Here is a 22,041-nt window from a genome sequence, read left to right as displayed (position 1 = left end):
TCTCTTATTACTTTACAGTATTAATCATGGTGACTGTAGAAGGTAGACACGGGGAATGTCAGTTATAGTTATAATGCATTTGTAATGGAGAGTTGTCAATATTTGGCCTTTGGTCGCTACTCCTAGTGAAATGCTCGGTCAGTATTGTACGGGCGAAACCGACTTCAGTGACTGAGTAGAATTTAAGGTGGGGTTTTCAAGCTACTAATCTCAGCTGCCAAATATGGCTGCAGAATTGTGAATGGCAGGAGAGTGTTTTAGATACAGAATTTTTTGAATTCGGCTTCTATGAAAGTGAACTTGACGCTTGTGTGCATTGGAGACAAAAATGTAGCCTCTTATTCAGCAGCCAATTTTACCTGCCTATTAATCTTTGAAAAGGAAGGTAGTTTTAAAATTGATTTCTTAAACTTGAATTTTAATATAAATTACAAGTTTTAAGGTTAGTGAACACAGAAGTGTTTAAATTTCAAGTTTCCCCATATTTACTTTACTAAGGGCAATAGACTATAACATTAAGAACTCAAGCAAATAAGAAGGTTAATATAGAAGGTTAAGATAGGTTAAGGATATTAAGAATATCGTTGTTTTCTGATATCTGAACTGATATCAGTTTGGATGAAAATAAAAACAAATGCAATGCATTTGCAACACAGAGGAGAAGTTCAACATTTGGTTTTGTTTTCCCATAATTTGTTGCACTAACCTCCTTTACTTGGAAATTTCACGGTTGTAAAAAAAAAAATAAAAATTAATAAACCAGCTCTGTGACATTTTGAGATATTCAAGATGCACAGATCTATATGGGGAGGATACAATTCCTACAAAATGGATACCTAAAAGTTAAGACAAATTTAAATGCATAGCATATATTTCCTGATAGACAACTTTTTAAACAAATAACAATACAAATTCAATTAAAGTTTTCTTACCTTCCACGGTGACTCTGGCCGTAGACACCTGGTCGGGCTGGTCACCCACGCGACACGAGTATATCCCCGCATCCGCAGTCTCCGCCTGGTAGATCTTCAGCTTCTGCTTCTTGCCGTCGATAGAGAGCTGCACGTGTTCTGAGAAGTGCAACTCCTTGTCATCCTTGAACCAGCGGACCAGGGCGTCTCCCTTGGTGAGCTCCACCTCCAGGATTGCCTTCTCACCCTTGGTCACCGTCACGTCCTGCATGTTGGTGTGTATCTGGGGCGGCAGTTCTGGAGAAGATAAATATAAAGCCAATTACAAAAAAGTTAAGTTAATTGGTAGTAGAATAGTTGTTGTGAGTCAACATGATAGCGTACCGGTATTGGTTTGACCTCGATAGAGTAAGCTGCCAAAGTAATCATTGGTTAGAAATTAAGGAAAAGCCAATTGGCTGATTAGAAATATTATGTACAGGGATAGGGATCAGCTAGCCTACCTGGTAGACAGAGTCCAGATTATCTTTGGTACCACACACAAAACACATAAAACAAAACGGTAAATCATAATATTTTGTCCCTGTTAAGAGCTTCATCAGAGGGTGGAAGAAACTTAACTGCCAGTCTTCTAACAGGGATGAAATATTAAGTTTTACTGTTTTGTGTTATGTGTTTTGTGTGTGATACCAAAGCCAATGTGGACTCTATCTACCAGGTAAACTAGCTGATCCCTATCCCTGTACATAATACTCCCAAGGTAATCATTGATCATTCCTTAAAATACTATAGGTCGGCCGGACAGATAGCGACCTGCGCGAGCATTTGTCTCGCATGTAAGAGGAGGTCGCTTTCTAAGTGGTCATCCTATAGTCAATTGGTTGATTGTACAGGGCAAGACTGTGTCCCAAGGTGAATTAGCCAAATTGTGGGCTTTTTATGGATCCCATTGTGTGCTTTAGAGCCGGCTGAGTTTTTGAGCTGCTACTGAGACAGATGACACACTCACCGATGACAGTAACCTCCGCCGCACACTCCTGATCTCCTAGTGAGCAGGTGTATTCTCCCTCATCATGTACTGAGGTGCTACGGATCAGCAATTTGCGGACATTACCATTCTTCTCCACTTCTAGCTTCCCAGGTATACATTCAACAGGAAGACCGTCCTGTGAATAAAACTTGGTTAAAATTGAAATTTATACATGGATTTTAAGATTAATAGCACTGTAAGGGTCACATGTGCCATATGTATAAATATACTTAACTTAATTTAGAACGTTCCAAAATTAAATAATACAAAACCTACACCCAGTGACAAGCTATTCAAAAACAAAAATGTACTATAAAAACCTATATTACCTTCTTCCAAACTACGTCTGCAGTTTCTGATGTCACTTCTACTTCAAGAATGGCAACTTCTTGTTCTTTCACTTCAAAGTCTTCTAATTTGCGGACAAAGTCTGGTTTCATTCCTAAAATAAAAGGAAAAAGTAAATTTCCTTAAACATTCATTATTAGTAAATAGACAAACAGTCAAACACAATTTATCAGAACCAGAACCATATGTAAAATAACGGAAAACAAGAGGGATTTTTAAAATAACTTTAAAAAAATACTCAAATCCCTTATTTTCAAATAAATTAAAGTACCTCTTGCATTAAAATGGATTCAAACTGAACACCTGACCCTTGTGGATTTTTAAACATAAGCCATCAATATTGCAATTTTCTAGTAATATTAGCTTTAGACATTTCATTACAATTCAGAGAAAACTCATAAACGGGAACAGTTTAAGATGAAGACTTATGAAACATTACACTCACCATGAACCGTAACCTCACATGTGGTGATCTGTCCCTTGACACTACAAGTGTATGTTCCAGCGTCTCGCAGGGTAGCTCGCTTGATTATCAGACGATGGCTGCGGCCCTCCTGATAACAAATTTTAATTTCAACAAACTAGTTAAATAAACTGTTGATAATGGATAATCTAAAATAATTCAGGGTGATAAAAAAATTATCATCACCAAGGAAGGTTGGATAGAAAGATAGTAAGGAAGATAGAAGTAAGATATTGTGTTTTGGAGATCACACAATTGTCAGGATTCTGATTGTTTTGTGAAGTTGAGACAATCTTTTTAGTCAATAAAATAATTGAATATTATTTTCGTACCATTGCTATTTAATTAAAATTTATTTAAACTTAAATTCTATAAAAAAATACAGAGCTTGATTTTTGATATTAGGAGGGAAAATAGAGTGTGGGTCGTAGAAAAAATATTTTAAAATTAATTTCAATAACATTTTTTAAATAGATGCTAGTGTGGAATGAGGTTTTGATGTTTTACTGTTTTTGTTAAACTCAAACTACTGTAAAGCACAATGATCAATGGAGGAGAGGGAAGTAGAGGGAGGTTGGAAGATGGAATTAGGAGCCAATGGTTGTACTAGATATCAATACTGGTACCCCTAGTTGTACAAATAAAGCACCAGCCATAGCTGTTGTTAAGTCCAATCTCTGCTGATTCAACAGTGTAAGTGACAATCTGATGAGTACCTGGACTAGCTCGCGGTGGTCCATGCCACTCAGGTCGACTCCATTGTGCTGCCATTTTGTTGACACAGTGTGAGAAGTCTCACACTCCAAAGTCACTGTTTCCGTCTCATTCATCTCCACACGTTCTTCAAGCTGTTTGGTGAACGATCTGTAAACATTGTATTCAATGTAAAGCACAGTGGGAACAACAATTGAATTTGTGGTTCTTTTTCAAACTGACTGACATTCTAGATTCCAAATCCCGGAAGGTTATGAAAACTTGTATTTTGTTTTTATTACTCGTGATGGTAAATTTCTGAAATAATTTCTTGAATAACAACAAAACATAATGAGGTATAAAGGTAGAAAATATTAAAACTATACAATTAATAACAGCACATTTGTACAACCATTTAAAAACCCAAGAGGAGATAAAAAATTTAACAACACAGCCACAAATATTCGATTAACCTTCCAGAGGTCGCATCACAGAAGTAACCTCCAGGGATGTTTAATTTTTCGCGATTATACAGTATTACTTTGAGTGGTGTCAGCAGTGTGACTGTCTGTACCTCACGCACCTAATTCCTAGAATAGAGTGAAGGTCAAAACTCACCCCTACTATTTTATATTTGTTAGTTTCCGTGTGCACTCTGCCGATTCTTGTACAGCCTGGAGGCAACTTTTGTGTGCGACCTCTAGTTTAGTGTGTGCGTTTGATTTATTGTGTGTAAATAATTACTGTAAATAATAACTTTCTACCATTCATGACATTATTTAGTAAATATATAGTTTTTACAAGATGAGTGAAGAAGTTTAATTTTGAATTGCAATACTCTTAGCCAGGGCTGAAAGGGAGATTCAGGAACGACGTATGTACAGAGTCATTTAGTATTAAGATACCCATTATGTAAAATTACTTAAAAGTTAAAACATCAGGTATTGTGAGGGTTATCATCTAGAATCACATTATAGGACATTGTGGTAAAATTTAAATTAGCTTCTTGAATATATTGTAAAACATTTATTCATATACTTTTATGTTAGAACTATTGATAGAATGTTAGTTAAATTTTATATTTATATAATCTAATTAAGTTATTTTATAATTAAGAGTTCACTTAACATATTTTTGATGTTTAAAATTAAAAATAAGACTTAATTTGTGCACTAAAATGTAAATTTTACTTCATAAATGTTTGTTTTTATTGACCTGGAAGTAACCTCCAGGTGTGCCCTCTCCCGTTTTGTAAACCAATGCGCCCTCTGAAAGGTTAACGACGAGGTACAGCCATTTACAGTGTAAGAGGTATTGACTATTTGACATACACACAATTTAACCTGTGGTTTTATTATTTCCTCTAATTTAATGATGGATAAATGTGGACAGTGGCGGTGAATGGGGGGCACTTATGGAGGAACGTATGGACGGACATAAATATGTAAAGTTTTTACCTAATATTCAGGCCAAAACACAATATGTTAATGCTTTCTCCCTACTTTTAGTGGTCAATTGCTGCTGCTGAGTTTGAATGAGAAGGTCCTACACTTTGTGAAAGCACCAACAGAAATATCCTCTCTAAAGGCGGTTTCACACTGGCATCCGCGGACGATTTCTTCGTCCGCGGACGGATGCGAAAATAAATCGCTGCCCATGTTATCAGATGGGACCATTCACACCGCCCATTGAAACGTAGCGTCCATCCGCGGATGCAGAAATTCGTCCGTGGACGATTTGGTGGAATCGCTCTGGGAGCGATTTTTCTAAAACGTCCGCGGACGATCACGCCCTCGCGCATGCGCAGACAGAGCAGTAGCTCTCAGCGAGGCATGTGTCACTCGCATCACAGTGTTCAGTAGTTTGTGTTTACAGTCATAGTGTTCATCTAGTTGTTGTTTTGTGTCCTCCCTTGTTGTTTGTTATGGCTGAATTAATTGAGGCTGTCCGTGCCTACCCAGTTATCTGGGATACAACTATAGAAATTTATAGAGATCACAGGGTGTCTAGTTTATTTCCATTATAAAATTCAAGACTAATTCCAGATTTTTCAAGACTAGTTTTTTCAACAATTAGTGTGTGTTGATACCAAAATGTATCGATTCTCGATTCTTGATACCGATACCAATTTTTATAGCTAAACCAAATTTTCTGAATAATACTACACCAACCCCTGTCTTTGTCATAAAGTAGTATTATGATAATGTGGTGTTTTAAAGTAAAGAAATAATGCAGCAATAAAAAATTCTAACTAGCAAATTTGTTTTTTTAATATCATGAAATCTTCCACGTACCGTACGTTTAGACATCATCATTGACTGCAGCGGTTACAGAAACGTGATCGCCGTCATCCGCGATCACGGCAATATCATGAACATTTCTCGCGGCCTTGTAGACATCAATGACATCAACGTCGTCTCCCGCTGTCTCAGAAACGTCATCGTCATCGTCCGCGATCGCGGCAAAATCATGAACATTTCCCGCGGCCGTGTAGACATCATCGTCGTCTCCCGCGGTCACGGAAACGTCATCGTCATCTCCCGCGGTCACGGAAACGTCATCGTTATCTCCCGCGGTCACGGAAACGTCATCGTCGTCGTCCGCGATCGTGACAAAATCATGAACATTTCCCGCGGCCTCGTCCGCGATCGCGGCAAAATCATAAACATTTCCCGCGGCCGTGTAGACATCATCGTCGTCTCCCGCGGTCACGGAAACGTCATCGTCATCACCCGCGGTCACGGAAACGTCATCGTTATCTCCCGCGGTCACGGAAACGTCATCGTCGTCGTCCGCGATCGTGACAAAATCATGAACATTTCCCGCGGCCTCGTCCGCGATCGCGGCAAAATCATAAACATTTCCCGCGGCCGTGTAGACATCATCGTCGTCTCCCGCGGTCACGGAAACGTCATCGTCATCTACCGCGGTCACGGAAACGTCATCGTCGTCGTCCGCGATCGCGGCAAAATCGTGAACATTTCCCGCGGCTGTTTAGACATCACTGTCATCTCCCGCGGTCACGGAAATGTTATCGTCATCGTCCGCTATCACGGCAAAATCATGAACATTTCCCGCGGCCGTGTAGACATCATCAACTTCTCCCGCGGTCACGGAAACGTCATCGTCATCTCCCGCGGTCACGGAAACGTTATCGTCGTCGTCCACGATCGCGGCAAAATCATGAACATTTCCCGCGGGTGTTTAGACATCACCGTCATCTCCCGCGGTCACGGAAATGTTATCGTCATCGTCCGCGATCACGACAAAATCATGAACATTTCCCGCGGCCGTGTAGACATCATCGTCGTCTCCCGCGGTCACGGAAACGTCATCGTCATCTCCCGCGGTCACGGAAACGTCATCGTCGTCGTCCACGATCGCGGCAAAATCATGAACATTTCCCGCGGCTGTTTAGACATCACCGTCATCTCCCGCGGTCACGGAAATGTTATCGTTATCGTCCGCGATCACGACAAAATCATGAACATTTCCCGCGGCCGTGTAGACATCATCGTCGTCTCCCGCGGTCATGGAAACGTCATCGTCATCTCCCACGGTCACGGAAACGGCATCGTCGTCGTCCGCGATCGTGACAAAATCATGAACATTTCCCGCGGCCGAGCAGATATCATCGTCGTCTCCCGCGGCTACGGAAACGTCATCGTCGTCTCCCGCGATCGGACAAAATCATGAACATTTCCCGCGGCCGAGCAGATATCATCGTCGTCTCCCGCGGTCACGGAAACGTCATAGTAGTCTGCCGCTGTCACGGACGTCATCGTCGTCTCCCGCTGTCACGGAAACGTGACACTACATCATAATCTCTAACCTACCTGTGTCTGTGGTTCTTTGGGCTTCGGCCTGCTTGTTGTGTGCGACCAGCATTCAGTGGGCAAATCCTCGACTTTGGAAGTAACCTTTCCTGGAGGTGAAAACGGGCAAGTACCCGTAGCTCACGGGGACACTCAAGGGCAACGTAACTTTCCGCAGTGTGAGGGCAACGGTTTGTAGGCACTTATGCAAACCAATCCCCGTCTCTGAGTACGGACGGTATGGTTATCTTGAGTGTGGGGGGTTCTTCCCGGAACCTCAATTGAGTCAAGGGTGTCGCCACCTCTGGTGGATAGGTTCATCCGGGTGGGTCCCACTTCTATACCTGCCTCCTTTTGGGAAACCCTGATGGCCTGGCAGTGATGTTGGGTCTGACGGGCAAACAAAGTAGATCGGGTGCTGGGTCCGAGCCCGCCAGGGGTATCTGGGGATCTATCGCTCTGGTTATCTCTGGTTTCCCAGCAATGGGTAAGGCCTCGATCGGGTAGTGGTGTAAATGGGAGGTTGGGGTTGCTGACGGTCCCCTTCCTCCTGGCTATTGATGGCGGGTTCTGCCTGTCAGGGATTAGATAGGTCCCGAGTGTCGCTTGCACTAAATGCGTCGGGGCGCTCTACCATGGACCTCTGGGTCCTGACCTAGTGGAACCCAGGTGGAGTGACGCTTAAACAAGCAGCCGGAATCCCTGGTTAGGATTGAGGGGCAACCCTCCTTCCGAAGGGTCTGCTTTGGCAGCCGGCGAGCCTGATGACCTTAAGTCATCCGCCCATGATGTGCTAAAGGTTGATGCGTAAGCTTCGGCCTACATCATGGGGCCCGGGTATGTCCTAAAGGATAGGTACCGGGTATGCAGTCAGGGGGCTTCGGCTCTCATGACAAATAAATGTAATAATGTAATGTAATAATGTCACGGAAACGTCATCGTCATCTCCTGCGGTCACGGAAACGTCATCGTCGTCGTCCGCGATCGCGGCAAAATCATGAACATTTCCCGCGGCCGTGTAGACATCATCGTCGTCTCCCGCGGTCACGGAAACGTCATCGTCGTCTCCCGCGGTCACGGAAACGTCATCGTCGTCTCCCGCGGTCACGGAAACGTCATCGTAGTCTCCCGCTGTCACAGAAACGTCATCGTCGTCTCTCGTGGTTTCGGAAACGTCATCGTCGTCGTCCACTATCGCGGCAAAATCGTGAACATTTCCCGAGGCCGTGTAGACATCATCATTGGCTTTTGCGGTTACTGTACGTAAACGCAAGACGACGATCGCGGCAAAATCATGAAAATTCCCGACTTTGAAATCAAATTTAAGACTAAATCCCGACTTTCAAGACCATTTTGAAATTCAATACTAATTCCCGACTTTCCCGATTTTCCCGACTACTAGACACCCTGAGATCAACAAGAGAAAGATAAAATTTGGTTGGAAATTGCGACTACACTCCACAGAGATTACAAAGAGAATAAAGTATCCTAACCAATAACCATGTATATTATACGAATTACTGTACAGTAAATCATTATTAGATTTGTATTACTTTGATTATTTGCATTATTACAATGATTCACCAAATCGCTGCCGCTTACTGTTAATTGGATGAACCCACTTTCTCCTTTTTGATAATGAGTACAAAAGTAGGGCCTACAACCTCGTCGTCACTATCATCACTACTTGAATCAAGCCACAGAACAGAAAATCCGGGTTGACACCATGGGACAGAAGGCTCAGACATTTTGCACACCTTCACTGAGTTGTAAGAGGAAGTATGTTTAATCTATGATTGTAGTAGGAATGGCCAACTCCATATGCGCATGCGCGAATGAGTGGTTGTTTGAAACGTAGCTCGCAATGTGAAGGGGGCGCATCCATCCGAATCATATCATCCGTCTGCGGACGAAATTATCGTCCGCGGACGCCAGTGTGAAACCGCCTTAAAAACTTAAACTTGATTTTTTACATTGACCACATATTGTTTAGGAGGTATCAAGTCATACCAAATCCCTCTTGGATTGTACTTTGCGTTTGAAAAATCCACAGTTTCATCCCCAATTATAAACTGATAATTTCCGGCAACACAAATCAACAATACTCACACTTTCTCAACATCTACAGTGACCCTAGCGCCGTGAGTAGCTGTTCCCAGACTGTTGCTGGCAACACATTTATAATCTCCAGAATCTTCCTCCGAGTCAGCATCTCTAATCTCCAGCACAATGTTCTCTCCATCAAATAACTGAGTCTGCTTTGGAGACGCTAGCAACGTCTTGTTGTTTCTATTCAAGAGAAAAAAAGTGTTTAGTAATAAAAAAATAAAAAAAACATCAGGGAATTTGGAAACTAATTTTGTATGTATGGAAACATATAAAATAATCTCGCTTTCAAAAACAAGCTTATTTGCAAATATATTGTTATTGTATACTCTACACTTTATTTTGAACCCCCTAAACTTTAATTTTTAAAATACATCTCCTCACACCTTAACTGTTCTCATTCTCTAAAGTATTCCATACATTTTACTTATAACTGTCACACATTTAGAAGTTATACACAGAATCATAATTTGTTTATCAAAACAAAATAAATTCAAACTATTAGTTTACAATCACTTTTTAAACTATTTTTTACATAATAATATGAATCAATGAACATTGCCCGAAAGATTTGTTAGACATACATTAAAAGAGATTGAACTAAATAATATTAAATTAAAATGTTACATGAAGGAATTGAAATTATTGTAATAATTGGGATAAACCAAAACCCTAAAACTATGATACTTAGTTTACTAATAACCGTTATAAATAATATTATATTGATGTTAAGTTAACATTTAACAAATTTCCTAACCTTTATTTCATTTATTAATTTTACTTAAAATAGTCCTATCTATAGCTTTAAATACGGTAATTGATCTTTGATCTAATGGTAACAGTAATTGAGTTTCAAACACATAATGTTAATTTTATCTCTTCCTTTAGCTTTATGTAAAATTGAACTAACTGTTTGGACCATTTCTTACCAAGGTGTTAAAAACAGTTACTTAAAATCAGTAAAATACCAGTATTTATTACCATATATTTTGTATTTATATTTATATTGTATTTATATTAAAACCCATATTTATTACTTTGTCTAATACAGAAGATATTTTTTAAATGATTTAATAAAAAAACACATTTAAAATATAGGTAGAAAGTTTTTTCTTTTAATATCTACATGATACAAGTTTGCAGTCACATATAAAAATATTACTCACTCGTCCAAGCTAGTATCAGACATGTTGCAATCTTTCATCTACAGTTGCAACTGTTTATTTAATCTAGACTGATTGTGCACTTGATATAAAAATAAATCAGAAGTTAACTTGAAGGTAGCTTGGGTATTGGCCAGGCTGTTGTGTATGCCAGGCATTCCTAAGCCTTCCTTAGTGTTAGGTGACCACAGATTAGTAACTGTCTTCTCAACAGACGATGAGTATTATTAACACTATATTAATCTTATTGTTTATTTACTAGTTAACCTTTCCGTTTGTTATGTTTGTTTTGCAAAATAAAAATGTGACGTGTAAGAGTAGACAAATCAAGACATAAATTAGCAGTATTGTTACAAACATTAAAATTTCAATGGTATGGGCTAGATATGGCGATTAAGATATTTTTGGTGAAAACAAAATACCTAGTCTTCCTGAGTTTCATATTATTATTTTTTTAACTTAATTGAATAGTGAGAAATATTGTAGAAAATTCTAAAATGTTATGGTGTAAAACCCAAAAAAACTACAGGTTTTGTTGGAAACACTCCAAATCCACCCCCATGACCGGATTAGGCTGGTTTTAAAACTTATTAAATTAACATTTGACCCATCCTTCAAATAAGAGTGTTACAATAGTTTCAATAATTCATATTTGTAAGCTTCTGGGGTTCCTACAACAAAAAAGTGTATTGATTTCAGACCCTAGGTTTTACTGCAAAGACTAAAGTCATAACTACTTCCCTATACTCAAACTCAAATACAGAACAATCAATGAACTTGATGAAAAAACTGTAATTTTAATATTTAGAAAAATAAAACAATCAATTTAAGACACTTTTTAAAGTAGTGTTATATACCAGATATAAGTTATATTTTAAAATATCAAAATCCTTACCTGAACCACGTGACCATTGGCACAGGGTTTCCAGTGACTTTGGCGACAAGACGGATTGTTCCTTTTTCTTTGACGTTTTGCTCTTCAAATCTTTCAACAAACAATGGAGCTTGTGGTCCTGGAACAGCTGCAAAAACAACATCAGCTGTTAGGAAAAATAGACATTACAAAGTTGCACATTCAATAGTAGATAGTTCATCACTTAAGCCTAAAGTGACTCTTTTCGACCCGAGCTTCGTCTCGATTGGAAAATGAGCGAGGGTTGAAAGACACTTTTTTCCCATGTGATGAACTTTATTTTTTGTCATATTGCACCATTATTTGAACAAACTATGTTACACAGCTACTGGTAGTTAAATTTCCTGTGCTAATGGTAGCTGAGTTTTTAATACAGTACATACATTTTGTATGGGTAGATGAATGGTTGATATGCTTGCTTGCAAAATAATCAAAAAACAGGTTCAGTTCTGAGAACTGGCAGTAAACATTTTATGAGTTTGAAACTGAGTAAGACATAATTAATACATTGTAATATATTGTATAATATATTTTAAGGAGTTGAATTAATTTGTGTTGTTTGAATTGCTTGTTAGTGATGGTCAAGATTTATTTTTTATCCTGTAATAATAATTTTAAAAATCTCAGACAAAATTCAAGTAGTCTTTTTATTTATTATTTACAAGGTTAAAAAATAATAACATTCTAAATAACAACAAGAAGATAACAGAATCAATAAAAAACAAAACAGAAAAAAGTATGCATCCAACACATTTACTAACAGCCAAATTATTTAACATTCACAGAAGTGAGATGGTTTGTAGAAAATGTGTTCAGCAAATTTTACAAGGTAAAATAAATAGTTCAACAAAGGAAAAGACAAAAAAATGAGGTAGCAACTAGCAACATACAGAGAGGTAAAGATAAACACTAGAAAAGGGAGGGAAATACACAATGGTCAGACAGAATATAACTTTGGAGACAGCTGGAGAAGAGTTCATATCACATGGTAAAATAGAAGATAAACTTTAACCACCCATGTACGAACAAGTGCATTAAATCAGTCAGTAGTTTGCAAACCTTTGTAATCTTCAGCTACAGATCCATCTACAATGCCTTCCAAAGAACCATCAAGCCTGATAAGTGCTGAAGTTTCCTCAGTATGAGTGGAAAACTCTTTAATCTGAGCCAAAGTTTTAATATTCTCAGTTATTTCAGTTACTTCATATTCTTTCAAGCGTATCTCATGTTTAGCTGCAACGTCAGGCATATTGATACGTTGAGGAATTTCAATTGTAACCTCTGAGGACGCTTCATCTATCGACAGTTCCGAATCTTGAGGACTTTTCAGGCTGACTTCGATCATCTCCAAGTTTTGAACAATATTTACATCGTCCTTGGAAATTTGTTTTTGGAACATTGGTTTTGTGCTTTTAGTCTCATTCTTTGTGATCTGCTGAACTTGAAGGCTTTCATGGACTGATTTATGATCTAATGTTTCAAGTGAACTAAAGGTTTTTTGTAGTTTGCCCTCTCTGACACCGGAGTGGGCCACGGTTGCAGATTCATCGCCTTCTACTTTTACTAGTTTACTATCTGGAAAATTGCAAGGCAATTAGCAGCAAGCGTATACAGATATTAGCAGTTGTTAAAAGCTGAAGCTAAACAATACAATATTTGGTGATAAATTACATAATGTCGGCAAACAGATGTTCAGTGACTTAATAAAGCTAGCAAAGGTAGGGATTTAAAAAATATTTGTAAAAATAAAAATCATTTGAAAATTGAAAACTACATTTTGTGCTAAGACAAAATTATTAGAAGAACTACCCTTAGGCATAAACAACGTTAAATAATAAATAATAAGGAAAAGAGTGATAACTATTTTGTACAGAAAAGTTTATGCAAACACATCTTTACTGTAATCTAAAATGATATTTTAGACTGTAACATACGTTGATATTTTGATAAAAATGCAGGAATGGAACATTTTTAGGTCTTTAAGTTATAACCAATCACTAATAATTTTCAATAAAAATAATCTGAAAATTAATAAGCAAAGCAGTATTTAGAAAAGCGTACAGGTAACTTCTAAAACATTAACTCTACAACAAACAACTTTCTTTTAATAAAGCTAAGCTAAATTTTGGTCTATTTGAATTAATTTTCATTTATAAGTTAGTCGCCTTATTCAACATGCTGTTTTTAAAAATTCCCTCATACCTTCCACAGTGAGTTGGCAAGACGTGGAGGCCGACCCTAGTTTGTTGGTGGCTGTGACGGAGTATCTTGCGGTGTCTGAGGGCGAAGGCTTGATGAGAGTGAGGGAGTAAGTCTCGCCCTTGGCTTGAACTGGTAGACTTGGGTCTGGCTTGCCGTCTCTACTCCAAACCACCTTCGGCGTTGGTTTGCCAGTGATCTGAGTCACCAATATGGCGCTCTCTCCTTCACTGATCGTCACGTCTTGTAACGGCTCGACCACCTGAGGTGGTTCTGGCTCTCCGGTTTTTACCTAGAAAATTTTCAAATAAGTTAGAACTCTTGAAATGGCTTGTAAAATAATATGGTTGGCAGAACATATCAGAAAGATTCAGAGACTTGTTGGATAGAATTGTCAATTGTATTGGCAAATAATGTCATACAATTAGAAGTTTTTTTACTTTTCATGACTTTTTCTGCTTTTTAAAACACTTCAGGAAAAGAAGGGAGTTCACTGTTCTTTTGTTAACAGTCTTTTGGGGCGAATTTTTCCCTTTAAGTAGTATTTTTCATGCCATCACCTAATTTCAAACGCTTGTAGATTAATCACAGGATTGGGTTAATCCAAGATCAAATTTTGTAAGTTTGGATTTAATTTGGTGTTTTTAGGATGTGGACTCAGAGTCGCAGATTTTGAATAACTGTTGAACTTTTTATAGTCTTTTGGGGATTGATAAATCTAACTACTTCTGACCTTCTGCTGAGGTTCCTCCTGCTTCTGATTGTGCAAGTAGCAAAATAAATCACTGGTTTCATTTTAAATATCACGCTTACAGTTAATTTATCTTTAAAATATGTTTGCTTTTTAAACATGCATGATATCTGTAAATACCATGCATTCAAGTTTCCTTGATTTAACTGTAAATATTGAATTTACCTCACTGTAAACAAGTCTATTGCTTTCTGAATTCATATTTTCATACCTTTAATCCTCTTTATGCTCCAAGGATCATCTAAACTTTGTTTGTGATTTGATTATAAAATAATCCCTCAGACGAATATGTGACATAAGAAGGCCCACTGTTATTGGGTACGCTACACCATAGTGCAGTACATCTGTAACCAATCCTCACCTTCAGTATGATGTCCAGGGTAGCTTGACCTTCTCTGTTCTTCGCCACCACCTTGTAAACTCCCTCCTGTCCCTTGGTCACCTTGCTCATAGACACCATGGTGCTGTACATGTGCATGTCACTCTGAGTTGTAACACTAACGGTGTCCGAGGACTTGACCACCTCACCGCGGTAGTACCACGTAACTTCTGGTTCGGGCACTGCGACCAACCGGCACTCCAGAACCACGTCGGATCCCTCCTTCACGATCTTGGCTTTGGGTTTGCGGGAGAAAGTTGGTGGAATACCTTCAAGGATGTCTGCCAGCGACGATTCCCTGTAATAAAAAAGGTCCGTTTATAGTTTATATTCCTTAAATTGTCCTTAAATATTATAAAAATAATAATAATTAATAACAAATGTAATATTTTTTTAATAAATTTAAAAAGTATTAAATAGTTGGTTAATGTAAAAAAACACAAATAATTGCCAAAAAACTAATTGCAAATTAACATCTGTCAACTTCATAATGCTACCTATCCGTCTAGTTGAAATTTTCGTCTTATCTTTTTATGATTTATAATTTTATAGCCTATTTTACTTTCCATCTGAGCTTATTATGCACAATAAGCTTCGGTTGACGTGCTTGGACCATGAGTCCACCCTCTTACAATCATTCCATCTGATAACTTAAAAGCCAGTAATGCTATTTTTTTGTTGTAAAGAAGTGGTTCAAACATAATTTTGTTATTTTGAAAATAGGCAGCTGGGCCAAGAATCCATCCATTTCAGGATGAAACTAGCGACTGTCAGATTTAATTATGGAAAATTTTAACCAGCAGGGTGTCCACAGAAAATTTTTCATTGATTTCCATGACTTTCCATGACTATCCATGACCATTTACTATCGATTTCCATGACTCACGAACTTTACTCAAAAATTATAATGTAACATACACACACAAAATACTGCCTAGACAAGTTATTTCACAGAAAATACTTAAATATGTATTTAACAGATAACAATAGAGTAATAAATTTTGTAAAAATAATATGGTATTCAAAATATGGAAGGAAAAAAGAAAACGCAGTCTACTCCGTCCCCATAGCTGGTTAGTTCTCTCTACTCTTTCTTTTTTCCTTACTGTATACTTTTTATTATTAATTTTTTATTGAGTTTACAGTGTTTCAAAAAATTAGGTTATCAAAATAGACATAACTTAAGACAAATCAAAACATTATAACAATATTTGTATTGAAGTTTGAGTTGTAATAGTATTTGTGTTGTAAGCTGTAATAAATTTAATTGTTGTGAATTTATGAAAAATTCAGAAAAATGCTACAATAGTCGGCGTTGTGGCCGACTAGAGCATTAAGTCCTGTCAAATCCATCCATTATTGGGGATTTCCATGACTTTCCATGACTTTTTGCCTATTTCCATGACTTTCAATGACCAGAATTTTTTTCCATGACTTTCCCTGACTATCCCTGACTTTCCAGAATGTGGACACCCTGACCAGTCTGCTACCTGCAGTCTGATGACTTACTTCTATAATAACATCGTTTCCTTTAAATTCTTTCAAATATACAAGTATTTTATAATACCCCACAGTTAAATATTGGCTAAAAATGTTGTTAAAGAGTGTCTTATAGATTTAGTAGGGGTAAGTAATATATTTACTGTAGTTGGTTCCAAGATAGAGAAAATGAGCAAAGTGAAGGTTTGATTTAGTATCACTAATTGGCCTCATTATGCAGATGAATCGGGATTTATAATCTCTCTCACACACAACAACGGAAGAAATGAGACAGTACTCATTTAATAATCATACAAATGTTTAAGTTTTTAGCCTATACCACTAAACTCTCATAAAGCACTAATTCTATACACAAAGGTGAACCGAGGTGTACAAATCACAAAAAATTACCCAGATCTAGACAATTCCTATATTTACCTGGACAAGCTCTTGCGAGACAAGCCAGACGTGATGTCAGAGCCGTGATCTGACAGTGGAGCCTCCACTGAGAGCTCTGTCGTACTGGATGCAAAGCCTGCTGCGTTCTTAGCAACACAAGTGAACGTCCCAGCGTCCTCTGGGAACACCTCTCTGATGATGAGGGTGGCCACGTTGTCGTCATCGTAGAAAATCTGTAATGATGGTATTGATTACAGCTAGTTTTCAATAGTTTGTAAATAATGGCTGCAATTCTAAAAGATTCTGTTCATAGTGTTTGAGTAAAAATACTCTTATTCGGTTAGTATAGAAGAACCTTTTTTTAATAAGACTAAGTAGCATTCGCAGAGGCATCCACAAAATATACCGGAGTCATCAGGGTTCATATTATATTGTTATTGACCTTGTCCAACGAGCTTCATAATTATTTTTATCTACAATTTTAAGTGAAGACAACATTTGTGTAGAGATATATATTGGGGTAATTGGATTTGCTACACATTGTTTTGTAGTGAATGTGAGTAAATAACACAGAGATATAATTTCAGGCCTTTTCGGAGACCTACATTTTAAGTGTAAAACCTCTGGGTTGGTCATCAACTTTTTCTCAAACAGGGCGGTACGGTTCAAATCAACCCTAACAGTTTCGGATTCTACCATTTTGGCTACTAATAACTGTATACGATGATTTCATGTGATGGTGAGAATATAAGTGAAAACACAAATTATAAAGCATTCTCTTAAATCTGAGACCTTCATAATAACTACTAAAACATAACCAACTAGCTAACTATCTTAATATATTCAGTTAAAAAATTTAACATGTTTTTTTTTAAATATAAAATGTATAAATTGACTTAAATGAATTTTTATTTGTTTAAAAAAATCCATTGGTGATTTGGCGGGATTTGAACCCAGGACCTCAGGCACCGAAGTCCCGCGCTCTAACCACTAGACCAGCTTGCTCCCCATGTGTTACACGTTAATAATTTGTATAATCAATCGGAAAGTGATCGAAGACAAAGATTAAGCCGCTGAGTTTTGGCTAAAATTGTTGTGCTTCCTAGTAGTCCTTGTTGATCTTGACATCATCGAACTATTTGCTACGTAGTGGCATTTCAAACACATCATAAAATCTACAATTATTCAAGGGAACCGGTGTATGGATGATATGTAAACTTTGTTAATGTGTATGGTTTTCATTCACATTAACTCATAACTTTTTTTTATGAAAGCTAATATTAAAAATTCTGTTTTTCTCAAGTAAGCCTATAGCATTAAAAAAACACAATATCAACTAAGACTGTTTAGATTATCAACTAAGATTATTTAAAAAGCTGTACTTATTACCAAGTAAACACCGCAACTTTGTTCGCATTAAAACACGTGGTTCTGTTGCTTTTTAAACCCCCACAAGATTCATATATTGTACTAATTAACAAACCAATTCAATGCTAATATACGGGCTTCTAAAAAGATTATACATTTAAGCTTCTCCCAAGTAAGCTTGGAACATTTCAAACACAACATCAACTGTTAATTTATTTGGATGGACCGAAAGAAAACATGTTTGTTTTATTATTCAAAATGAAACTATCAATAAACGTCCAAACCAGATCTTAAGGCTATTATTATAAGATTCATGCTGGCGTCGTCATTTGATTATATTTACAACCCATACCATTTCTGTTCTAATACCTGTGCAATAATATATGCTATCAGCTATTTCTTGATCTACTGCATCCAAAAGTCAGATGACCTTATGCCTTTAGACTAAACTTTACATACCTCGTCTTGCAGTTCAAATATAGTGTTTGATGTCCACTACATATGTTTCGCCATATATGGCATTCTCACGTGGTCGTCAGAAACATTTTATCCAATTTGGACTCGTCAACATGTTACTTCAATGGATAAAATGTTTCTGTTGACCACTTGAGAATGCCATATATGGCGAAACATATGTAGTGGACATCAAACATTATAATTGAACTGCAAGACGAGGTATGTAAAGTTTAGTCTATACTACGCAGTTCAGGGGCTACAAAATGGAACTTATGCCTTTGTTTATTCGTCAAATGACAAATACTGATTCCATTAGGATTACATTGCAACTTTGAGACCCCGTGGGGTGGATTCCTGAGAGATTTTTTTTTAATGCCATATAGATGTTGGCACTCACCAATATGGTCTTTTTCACCATGCAAAATTTGAAAACCATTTTTTCAGCCGTCTAGGAGGAGTTTGCGTATTACGAAATGCATAGGAATCAATGTATAAGAGTTTCGCTCGCTCCGCTCAATAAAAGGGGGAAGTTAGTTTCACTCAATTTTGATAGTCAACATTTCCATTACCAAGATATCTTTGCAGACTTCAAAACTTTTGCCAGAACAAGGAAATAAGAAATAATATAAATGAACTGAAGTATATGTAAGGCTATATAACACTTTTAATGAACGTAAAAGGTCCAAAATATACATATACATGTAGATTGATCAAGAAAATTTTAACTACTGCACTTGTACAGTTTCTTAATTTGATTTTAGCGAATTTTCCTATAGGGAAGTAGCTATTACTGTAGGTAGCTATAAGTGTTTCGGTTGTTAGGTTCTTCTCATCCAAAAAAATGTTTCAATTATTTTAATTTACATTAGTTTTCTATTCTACTTGATTGTCTCTACCTGGAAGTCCTGAGATGGTTTTATGATGGCTGTCTGTCTGAACCATGTGATCTGTGGCCGAGGACTTCCCTCAACCTGGCACTCAAACTGCACGGTTGCTCCGTCTGGCACATGCTTTGGCTGCAGCTTCTCTACGAACCTGGGAGCGTATACTTCCTCTCCGCCACTGGGCTCTGACAACAACAGATCACACTGACATTGTTGAAATACATACATTTTTTACTAAAACCCCTCAACTGACCATTGCCATAGACTTACTGGAATGTGGGGTGATCTAAGGAAGGTGAAGTACCAAAGCGGTATAGGTGACATGGGCTAGCTAGGGGTATTTGTATGTATTTTTTATTTGAGCTTTTTTAGTTGGCAAAGATGTATTGTTACCGTTAGTATACTTTTACTTTATATTATAATTTACACTACAGTTTTTCACAGCTTAACATAAAAAAAATTATATCCATTATAGTTCATTCCCATTACACTAGATTTAAGAGTTATATTAAGCCTGAAACCCATAGATTAGAGAAATTTCATTTATCTCCCCAATATATAGGCCCACAAGTTTACAATAAGTTACCACCCCGCATAAAAAAATTGATTGTAATACACAGTTCAGATCCACCCTGAAGACCTGGTTAAAAACAAAAACTTTTTTCAATCGAATGTTATTTAAATAGGGACATTAAGTTAGATTAATAATTTAGTGAGACATTTTTGTTATTTCTTAGTTTTTGTATTATTGTGTTTATGACTTTATGTCCTGTCAAATGATGTAATGAATAAATAAATAAATAAACAAATAAAATTGCTATAATTCAATCGGAAGATGAACTCTGGTTTCAAATTGTTGTTTGTTTTTCTTCTATGTACCAAATACAACTTTTCCACACTATAAAAACTTTAATTTCACAACTTGAATTTTAACGCACCACCCTAGTGAGAAGATTGCACGCACCACACAACTGACTTGACGCGGCTCCAACCGGAAGAAAAAGATTTCACTTAAGTTAACATTTGAAAACTAAAGGCCGGTATCCACAATGCGAGGCTGCTCGCTGCGAATACCTCGTGCCATCTGCCTCAGGGTGAGCTCTTTAGCTGGCAGCTAGTTTGTAACCATGAATGCTCACTGCGAGCACGCGAACCACCCGCTTTGCTTTCCATAACACTTCACTAAATCTTTGATCATGTCATGACTATCCATGATGACGCACAGCTCGGAGCGAGGCACCTTTCTTTGAGCACTGCTCTGAGACCAACAAGTACACGGCTCGCCTCACATTGTGCGACGTGAGCGCCTCACAGCGAGCAACCCCGGTATCCACAGTCCGAGGCAAAGCCGAGCATTCGCAACGAGGCATTTGCAGCGAGCTGCCTCACACTGTGAATACCGGCCTTAAAGCACATTTACCAAAGAGAGTATGAAACATAACTGAGTCCTCAAAACAGGCTTTACACAGTGAAAATACTTTATTCTATTTGAAGAACAATCTGTACTAGTATATAAGCATTAATAAGCACAAAATACAAAAATCCGTATTGCCAAGTATGTAGTATAATTTGTGTACTTACTCTCAAAGATAGGTAGTTTGTCAATCTTTTCGTGAAGTTTCTTTTGAACGTAAAGTGTGTAGCTGGGTTCATCTCTGAGGTACACAGCTGGTACCCATCCCTTCTCTTGGGTGAGATGTTTAGTGACGAACCACCAATCTTGGCTGGTATTGTCTGCAATCATGGCAGTTGAATATATGATTATAAAAGTATAATTAAGTCAGCGGACTAATTGTAATTTAACACATTAGCTACCAAGTTTACTCATCCCTCAGTTACAAAAAGTGTGACAGTCGGTAGGAAACGTGTTAACACATTAGCTACCAACTATACTCATCCCTCAGTTACAGAGAAGTGTGACGGTCGGTAGGGAACGTGTTAAATTCTAGTTTCTCTTGTTATAGGATTATAGAATAGAAAAGTGCTTTATTGAATACATATTGTGTACAGTACATGAAATGGATACGATAGATTGATGCATAGTGCACATACAACAATGGTCATACGACCGTCTGCTGGGTTGGCATAATTTCCATTCCATATTATAATAAAATTGTCCCACATAAATCAACATACTGAGCACTAAAACAAAATAAAATAACACTTCTTTAGGCAACACATATACATACATATATACACATACACATGTATGCATACATGCACATATATGTAGCCTATACTCTATTCAAAATGGTTTTCAAGATACAAAATTTTAAAAATTAAATTACCTAACTAACTCCCATCTATGTTTCCATGCAATTTTTAAAAAACAAGGCCCCGCCAATCCTTTCCATTCAAATAATCCACAAACTCTTCATATTGTATTTTTTGTTTCCCAAAATACAAGAGACGCAAGTCATTGAACACAGGGCAACTAGCCACAAAGTGTAAAGCAGATTCATTCTCATTTAAATTACACAAGGAACATGTGTGGTTTTTGTCAACAATCCACGGTTTATAGTTGAGATCTAAAAGCTCTCCTCTACATTTTATTATCCAAGAAATGATTCGGTTGTCTAAACCAGTTTCCAAGAAGCTATTGTTGCCAAGGTTAACGTCAACGACGAGGTATTGAGAATGATAAGCTAAAGTACGCGCTCTGCCTAAACACTCAGCTCTCCAGC

General features: G+C 37.5%; 1 protein-coding gene across 1 annotated transcript in view; it reads right to left on the bottom strand.

Annotated features, from left to right (window-relative positions):
* The window catches only part of LOC128995652 (titin-like), an 86,467-nt gene that overhangs the window by 20,768 nt on the left and 43,658 nt on the right, over positions 1 to 22,041 (bottom strand). The window contains exons 6-18 of the mRNA XM_054420669.1: positions 20,939 to 21,091; positions 19,370 to 19,542; positions 16,689 to 16,882; positions 14,754 to 15,069; positions 13,645 to 13,933; positions 12,502 to 13,017; positions 11,425 to 11,551; positions 9,370 to 9,549; positions 3,469 to 3,616; positions 2,735 to 2,843; positions 2,271 to 2,383; positions 1,921 to 2,077; positions 933 to 1,208 (exon numbers count right to left, since the gene is read on the bottom strand). Coding sequence (XP_054276644.1) covers positions 933 to 1,208; positions 1,921 to 2,077; positions 2,271 to 2,383; positions 2,735 to 2,843; positions 3,469 to 3,616; positions 9,370 to 9,549; positions 11,425 to 11,551; positions 12,502 to 13,017; positions 13,645 to 13,933; positions 14,754 to 15,069; positions 16,689 to 16,882; positions 19,370 to 19,542; positions 20,939 to 21,091 — 2,751 coding nt within the window. The remainder of the gene's footprint in view (positions 1 to 932; positions 1,209 to 1,920; positions 2,078 to 2,270; positions 2,384 to 2,734; positions 2,844 to 3,468; positions 3,617 to 9,369; positions 9,550 to 11,424; positions 11,552 to 12,501; positions 13,018 to 13,644; positions 13,934 to 14,753; positions 15,070 to 16,688; positions 16,883 to 19,369; positions 19,543 to 20,938; positions 21,092 to 22,041) is intronic.

Source organism: Macrosteles quadrilineatus, unplaced genomic scaffold (genome assembly GCF_028750875.1).
Source record: "Macrosteles quadrilineatus isolate MER2022 unplaced genomic scaffold, UCM_ALF_1.0 Scaffold_5__1_contigs__length_97177068, whole genome shotgun sequence".
NCBI lineage: Eukaryota > Metazoa > Arthropoda > Insecta > Hemiptera > Cicadellidae > Macrosteles > Macrosteles quadrilineatus.
This window is presented reverse-complemented; position numbering and strand designations above follow the sequence as displayed.